At 35.4% G+C, this 8,315-nt stretch overlaps 1 protein-coding gene across 1 annotated transcript in view; it reads left to right on the top strand.

The window, feature by feature from the left end:
* FRRS1 (ferric chelate reductase 1) overlaps positions 1–8,315 on the top strand; it is a 76,756-nt gene that overhangs the window by 41,777 nt on the left and 26,664 nt on the right. Inside the window, exons 8-9 of the mRNA XM_027868277.1 lie at positions 4,616–4,714; positions 6,622–6,766. Coding sequence (XP_027724078.1) covers positions 4,616–4,714; positions 6,622–6,766 — 244 coding nt within the window. The remainder of the gene's footprint in view (positions 1–4,615; positions 4,715–6,621; positions 6,767–8,315) is intronic.

Genomic DNA, 8,315 nt, shown 5'->3' with positions numbered 1-8,315 from the left:
ACACACACACACACACACACACACACACACACACACACACACACACACATACCTACTTTCCTTGGGGAAAAATAAAAATTAGAAAAATATTCCAGAAGGAAGAAGTCCGAAAGTAGCATCTAGCTGTAAGCTTCAAAAAAGACCACCTTCCCATTTGCAACTGATTTAAGAAGAGCCCAATAATTGGGGCAATAGTCTTTGTAACAATTCCCAAAAGCCTTTTTGAGTCACAGGGTGGTGGATGCCTTTATTGCTACCCCGTTGGTGGTGGGGTTGGGGTAGGGTGAGCTAGGGGGGAGTGAATCTGCTCAGGTAGAACAGACTGTGCCTCTCAGTTGAATCCTCTTCCACTTAATCTGGACACCTGACCCTTGAAGGGCATGAGGAATTGGATAATATGGTCAGGAATATGTGTGGTGAGAGTTTTGAGAGTTAAAATTATTAGCATTTAAAATCAAGAATTTTTTTCAGAAGCTCTGCTTTTGATAGGACATTTTGAATGGATGTCTAGGTCACTGATGTCCCTCAGCATTATTATACCTTCCTCATGTTCCAATTTTATGATCTTTATTTTGAAAGCATGATCCATATTTGTTAACTTGTCAATAGGTCTATTAGTATGCTCTCAGAACAATATCACTTCTGTTTCTCCCTCCTTTTATCCCTCTCCAAATGCACTCCATTATGCCTTTTAGTTCTGGGCAGTTTTCTTATATCATTTCCTGCATTATTGTATCCATTTCCCCCCCCCCCCCCCCCTTAATTTGTTATGTTCTCTCTCAGTCTCCTTAGGTTGGGAGTATAGGGTTTGATGGCCTGAATCCCTATTATTCATGCTCAAGACTGATGGAATGAATGGAAAGGCTTCTATTCCCTAAAATTGGTTTTTGTTCATTCTGCTTTCTATAGCTATCAATGTGTTGCACTGGAGAGAGTAAGGAAGTGGAGCCAGTTGCAGATGTTTTCTTGGACTGAATTTCAATCTTCATCTATTTGTGCATGTGACATAAACATTCTTCTTGATGAACACATAATCTAAATTTTGAATTTGCTATTGCATGTCATTACAAAATAGTGAATATATAAGAGTATATAGGAGTAGTGAATATATAAGAATATATATATTATATGAAAAGTGGCAATAAATGGATTAAAAAAAAAACAAAAACAAACATACCAGAATTTATACATCCAAATTCATGTTTTCCCTTTCAAACAGTCATGTTATGAAGCTCTCTATTTATTCCAATGATATCGCTCTTGGTCAAAGGCTTTTTGGAATGTCAGAGCCTTTCTTTTGAAAAGAATTACTTTCTTTTGAATATCAATGCTTATGGAAAAGCTGTATCTCCTTTGACCAAATTTCTGGAAATAGCAGAAAGTAGTTGAGAACTAATTCAGGCAAGTGGGATAGGTGATTAAGCTGCATGATATAACATTAGCTTTGTCTGTTTTTTGGTCACAAAGAACTCACATTAAAGGTAGTTCTTTCTGCTGTACGTTGTAGGAATAAAAGGGCACCAAACTATATATATTTTATCCTCTCCAGTTCAAAGTACATATTTTATTGTTGACTCTGCCCTCAACCCTCTTTTCTTCTCTCTGTGTGCTTTCTTGGTGATCTCAACAATGCTCATGGATTCAACATTCACCCCTACACAGATTATTCATCTATCTATACATCCAACCCTCATTTTTCTCCTGGGTTCTCGTCCTGCATCTCCAGTTGCCAGCTGTACATCTCATATAGGCTTTCCTATAGATAGCTCAAACTCAACATGACCAAAGCTGAACTTACTATCTTTTCCCCAAATTCTTCCCCTTCTTTCTAATTTTTATATTATTGTCAAGGGTGCCACTATTCTTCTAGTTACCCAGCTTTGCAACCTAGGAGTTTGGTCACCTCTTCACTCTCACTCACTTTGTGCATTCAACTAGAGGGGAGATATTGTTGATTCTGCTTCTGCAACATCTTTTACATCTGTATCCTTCTGTCCACTATGGCAATAGTTGCCCTGTTGGTCTTCTTGCCTCTAGCCCCTCTCCTCTCCCATCCAAAATCCACACAGCTGCCAAATTGACAATCCTAAAGCATTCTATGACTATGGCTCTCTCCTATTCAAGAACCTTCAGTAGCTCCCTATTGCCACTAGATCATAGAATTATACATTTAGAGCTGGAAGGAACCTTTGAGGTCTCCATATTTTGCTCAAGAATTGCAAGAGGGACTTTGTCAAATATTTTGCTAAAATTCAAGTTAATTATACCATTACCATGACCTATCAGTCGAGTAATGCTGTCAGAAAAAGGAATTAAGATTAATCTGTTTTGGCATATTGGAAATCAAACTATTTTTTAAATTGCTGTCTTCTGTCTATTTCACAGTCATTTCAGGGGGGAAAACCCCATGTAACCCCTTCTCTAGATTGAATCATCCCTGGAAACAAAGAAAAATAGTTAGTTAAAAAACATCCAGTAAAATAATTGGATATGATAATGTATATATTAACAACAGACATATTCTGTCTTGCTTGAAGGAAGTTACATTAATTATCTATTAATTATCTATTTTGGGAGATCTTAACTGTTTTTAGACAATTAGAGTTTAGTTTCCTTCAGCTGAACTTTTAATTTGTATTGTGACAATCATGATGTTTATTATTATTTTGTTTTTTTTTCCAATTTTACTGTGCTTCATTTCCTCCAAATGCTTCTACATTTCCTCCAAATTCCTGATATTAATAATTTTTATTTATAATTTTTATATATAATCATATTAAGTTATATTTTTATACCCCATTTTTTTACTTATCTCCCAATTGATTGGGCATCCATTTGGTTTCTAGTTCATTGCTACTACAAAAAGCAGAGTTTTGAGAAGTCGTGTGGATCAACAAAAATGTCTCTCTATATTGTTGGTAACTTCTTTTCAGTGGTTACTATAAAGGATTACTCCCAGTGGCTCAGAAAGCAATTTGCCAACTCTTTGCATACCCTAAGATTTAGTTCATTTGAGCCTTTTTGAATTCATAAGTAGTAGCTAGATTTTACCATTAAGGAGTTTCTACTATCTTCTTACCTTGGGCAGTGACTCCCTATTGAACATTTTAATTTTGTCCTTTCTAGTCTAAAGATCATTTTTCTTGGCAGAGAAAATAGAAGAATTGAACCATTGTCAGATATCATTGTCAGGTATCATTCTCATCTCCTCTGAGCAGTGGTCCTGTCCCTTCTCTGAGATACCTCTTTTCTCGAATATAGCTTTCCTTGACATTCCTAGCTCATTTTTGAGTTTAGAACCCAGTATTTAAATGGTTGGCAGCTAGGTGGATAGAGTCCTGGGCCTTAAGTCAGTTAGACTTATCTTCCTGAGTTCAGATCTGGCCTCATACACTTAGAGTTGTGTGACCCTGGGCAAGTCACTTAACCCTGTTTGCCTCAGTTTCCTCATTGGTAAAATGAGCAAGAGAAGGAAATGGCAAACCACTCCAGTATCTTTGCCAATAAAACCCCAAATGGGGTCACAAAGAATTGGACATGACTGAACAATAACAACAATAACAAAATTTACTGGGTCATCCCATGTTTTTCTCTTTATCCTATTACCTCTTCTTGTTTTTATCTTCTATTCCGCTATGTGTCTTTTAAAAATTTATTGGCTGGTGAGTTGTATGTGTGTGCGTGTGTGTGTGTGTCTGTGTGTGTGTATCAGATTGTTTAGATAGCTCCCTCTTTCCCTTCTCAGTTTAACTGTTTTCTTTTCATGTGTACAAAATTTCCTTCTTGAGAGTTTCCCTTTCCTCATGGGTTGATGCCTCTTGTGAAATTTTAGGCCTTGGGATCCTAGCTGCCCTTTTCCTGAATCCTTTGAAGTCCACTGTCCTGAAATCTAGGGTGCATGTCAGATTATTCCCAGCTTTCTTCTTCTCCATTAAATTTCTAAAATGGATACAATATTCCCTTCCCTTTACTTCTACCCCTACTTATGGAACAATGTTCCAGTATATTTAGACAATTTAAGAAGCAAATTAATTTAAAGAAGTATTTCAAGGGAGCTTTAGAGTAAATAAAAGTCTAAAATCCATAGACATTATTTAAAAACTAGCCTTATCACCAGCAAGGTATTTGAAGGCTATGGTTTGTGTTCTCAGGGTCATTTTTAATAAGATTCACCTCTTAGAAAAAAGAGACATTGAGGGAGAAAAAGACAGATTACATTTAATTATGGCCCTACTGACTCATCAAGCAGTCTGATACAAAATACTCTTATTGTTCATGCACTAGAGTTCAAGTATCTTCACTTTAATTTATGATAGTTAATGCTTCCACTGTAATTTGCATGTACCTCCCATATTGTAACAAAGCCCACTCTGAAAACATAAAAAAGCTCATAAATATACATGCATCTGCTGCTTCTAATCCTTTAGATCATAAGCATCCTTAAATTGGGAAAATGAGAGAGTTCTCAACAACTTTGAATGCAAATAGCCTACTACTTTATTTTTCTACCAGACATCAAGGTGCATTCTAAAATGTGTCAATTCTTTTTTTTTTTTTTAGAAAAATGTAATTTTCTACGCCCTTTAAACTTTTTGCATTTTAAAATGTCTTTTAGGGTGATGATGATGGATACTTGTGTATTCGTGAAGATGAGACTGTGCACATACACCCTTCTTATGTGATTGGACGAAGTCACCCTGTGTTAGATTCTTCGGTATGATCTAAAAATTTTGGAATAATATCCTCCATCTTTTCAACCCTGCTGGTCATTTGGCTATAATCGCATCATTGGACGCTAGCCTCAAATCAGAATAGTTGGGAAGCAAAGTCCCTGTTAGAATGTAGCTCTGGCCCTCATTGTCCCATCACAGTGATTCAGAAAGTCCTTTTAAAATTATAGTTTCTTCTACTATGCAAGTGGATTTTCTTTTTTAAGGAAAAGGTCTATCACTTGATCCTTTGATCTCTGTCTTTGGGAGTCGACAGCATGAATATTCATTTTTCAGATACATTATTTATTTATTAAAAAGTTTCAACTCAGGTGCCTCTTGTAATGTGGAGTTGACTCTGGGTTATCAAAAGTTGTGAAATTGGAATGTAAGCTCTAGGAAATCCTACTAAACTTGGAAAAACTTTGAATTTTGTCCCCTTGATAGACTCTGCCTTCTGTGTAAGGTCAAGGATAGATAAGTAGGAAGAAACTTATCACCAGTGGGTTAATGGCCACTGGATGATAGATTCTTTGACAATGGAGACTCATGAAACAATGTAGAGATAACTACATATTCTTTTTACTATACTATGACTGAAAATGTGGTACTAATAATTTTATTATTTAAAATTGGCAACATTTGTTTCATATTTCTGAAATTTAAAAAAATTTGAAAAATACTTGAATTTGCCTCAGTTATCTGCTAATCCTTGTACTTGATCTTTGTTGAGTTTTTCTTTTGTAGACTTGTATTTGACAAAATATTTAATTGACAAGTAGATTTCCTTCTCCCTAACTTATAGGAATGGCCTTTGAGAAGAGGTCTTCTGGTGAGCAGAAGAGTTTTTGGTCAGTGAAAGTAAGCTTACTGAGGAAAGAAATAGGTACAATATAATAGGAGTGTAGATTTAGACCTCATAAAAGCTCCCTAACAATTATATCTGCAAAACTGTGGGATGGCCTGCTTCCCTCTATAGGGCATAGGGTAACTGGTATTCTTCCTTACAGGACTTCAAGCAAAGACTGGATGTCTACTTGATCAGTATGTTTCAGAGGGTTTTCTTGTTAAGCTACAGGCTGGGCTATAGTGGCCTATGAGAACCCACCTCTGATTCTGAGATGTGGTGGATAGTGGGAAAAAGCTCCAAACAAATGCCCTTTTTGTCTCCCAGGACCATTAGTACCATAGATTGTCAACCAATTGATTAACAAACATTTATTAAGCACTTACTATGTGCCAGGCCAAATGTGGATGCAAAGACAAACGTGAAACAGTTCCTGACATTGAGTAACTTATGTTCTTTTGGGGGAAATAACAAATACATATATAAGAACATACAAAATACATACAAAATACACCTAACATGAAAGATATTTTTCATAGTCATTTGACAACCAAATAAACTTGGATGGAGCAGTAAATATTCCTAATGAACTGGAACCAGTTATCAGTTAGGTTTTGCCCACTAGGGAACTTATTCAGCAAGTTATTTTTTGGGTGTACTAGATTGGACACTGATGGCCTGAAGGAATTAATGAAGCTTTCAGAGACTCTTAAGTGGTGTGCTCATTAGGTCCTGGGAGAACCTGGTGCAAGGTAAAATAATAGCATGCTTGCCAAATGGGAGGTCAGACACTAGTGATGACAGTAGGGGGAAAATACCCTTTGCAATCTTTTGTGAGGCAGTGGAGGCACAATAACTGAACACAAACTAAACAAATACACACACACACCAATTACAGAAAGGAAATTCAACAAACTCTGTCATTTGGGCCAGATGACCTTTTAGGCGCCATCTCATTCTGGAATTCTGTGCTGATTATTAATTTTAATCACATCCTTATTTTTAGCAGTCATTTGGAAATGTCGAAAAGACCATTGTGTGTACTGTGTATGTGTTTTCTTGCAGACTGCCCTTGAAGCTATGGCATGGAGGCTGGCTGATGGAGTTGTTCAGTGTTCTTTTAGAAGAAATATTAGTCTTCCTGGTTCGAAGAGATTTGACCTGGACCAGAAGTATTACATATTTCTAGCCAATGGAGCCGCTAATGATGGTAGACACTTTTATATAAAGTATCTTTACTTAATTTTTGGAGAGTTATAAAATGTGGGCATGCATGCAGATGATTTGTTAGCGTGAATAATAAAGTTTTGTAATCTTTTGAACAGGTTATGTTGAGTAGAATTGGGGTTCTTAAGTTGGGCTCTGTGAACTTATTTGTTTAAAATTTTGATAACTCTATTTTGATATAATTAGTTTCCTTTGTAATCCTCTCTATTTTATTTTATTTATTTTAAAACATTACTCTAAGAAGGGGTTCATAGACTTTACCAGACTCCTATAGGGGTCTCTGACACAAAAGAGATTAAGAACTCCTGGAATAGAAGGTAAGTTCCTTCCAATAGAATGTAAGCTCCTTGAGGGTAGGGACTATTTTTCATTTTCTCTTTGTATCCTCAGAACTTAGCACCTTGTACAAACTAGGTATTCAATAAATGTTTTTAAAAATTGAGAATTGAGAAATTACAGGAAGTTTTAATGTAGTATATGGTGACTGACATAGAGATAATTAGGTATATAATTGTATGAATATTTTTACCTGCAGGGGCTAGGTATATTGAGAAACATTCATTTATCATGTAAATTAGCATTTAAAAAACTACAATGAAGTTACTTAATAGCTATCCAAAATAAAGATTAGAGACACTGCATTATTTCATCAGGCAAATGGCCCAGGGAGCTTTATCATGTTTTGTTCTCTTTCTCCACAATCTTGATTTTTTTAAATGGAAGGATTCGTCTGTAACACAAAGAATAACAAATGCATGATAAAGTCAAATGATGAAGTTTCCAAAGCGAAATGTAAATAAAATAAAAGACTGCAAAGAGGAAATACTAAAATAGAGTGTAGGAACTGCTAAGTAACTCACACATTACCTTTATTAAGAGAAAGGTCAGATTTACCAATAACACAAAGTCAAAAGGGATAATTAACATGACAAAATAAGAATTCAAAAAAGTCTAGACCAGGGGCTCTTGACTGGGGATTTATGGATCCACAAAAGATTCATGGATAGACTTCTGGCTGTTTGTGAACTTGGATGGAAAAAAATTACATCTTCATTTCAGTGTAGTTAATTTCCTTTATAATCCTATTTTATTTTATATATAAATATGTTTTATATATATTTAAATATATATTATATGCAAAATATATTTTATGTATTTATATATATAAACATATTTTATATATTTAAAAATGTTATTCTGAGAAAGTCAATTGGCTTCACCAGACACAAAAAAAGGTTAAAAGGTCCCATTAATGACAAACTGAAATGCTAGGCTCAATCTAATAGGATGAACCATAATAGGATTTCATTAATTTTTCAATAATTTTTTAATGGTCTCGCTGAGTCTGGAAGAGGAATGGGTATCAACAGGCCAGGTTCTAGTACTTAATAGCTTGAGAGTTTTAACCTATTCTGTTTTTCCAACCTGGGCCAGTTTGCCTCTCTTTAGGTAGCCTGGTAGCTCCCTGTGAGGGTATATCTCATTTATGTGTATGTGTATGTGTATGTGTATGTGTATGTGTATGTGTATGT

This window comes from Vombatus ursinus, unplaced genomic scaffold (assembly GCF_900497805.2).
Source record: "Vombatus ursinus unplaced genomic scaffold, bare-nosed wombat genome assembly UNPS02014787.1, whole genome shotgun sequence".
NCBI classification, from domain to species: Eukaryota; Metazoa; Chordata; class Mammalia; order Diprotodontia; family Vombatidae; genus Vombatus; species Vombatus ursinus.
This window is presented reverse-complemented; position numbering and strand designations above follow the sequence as displayed.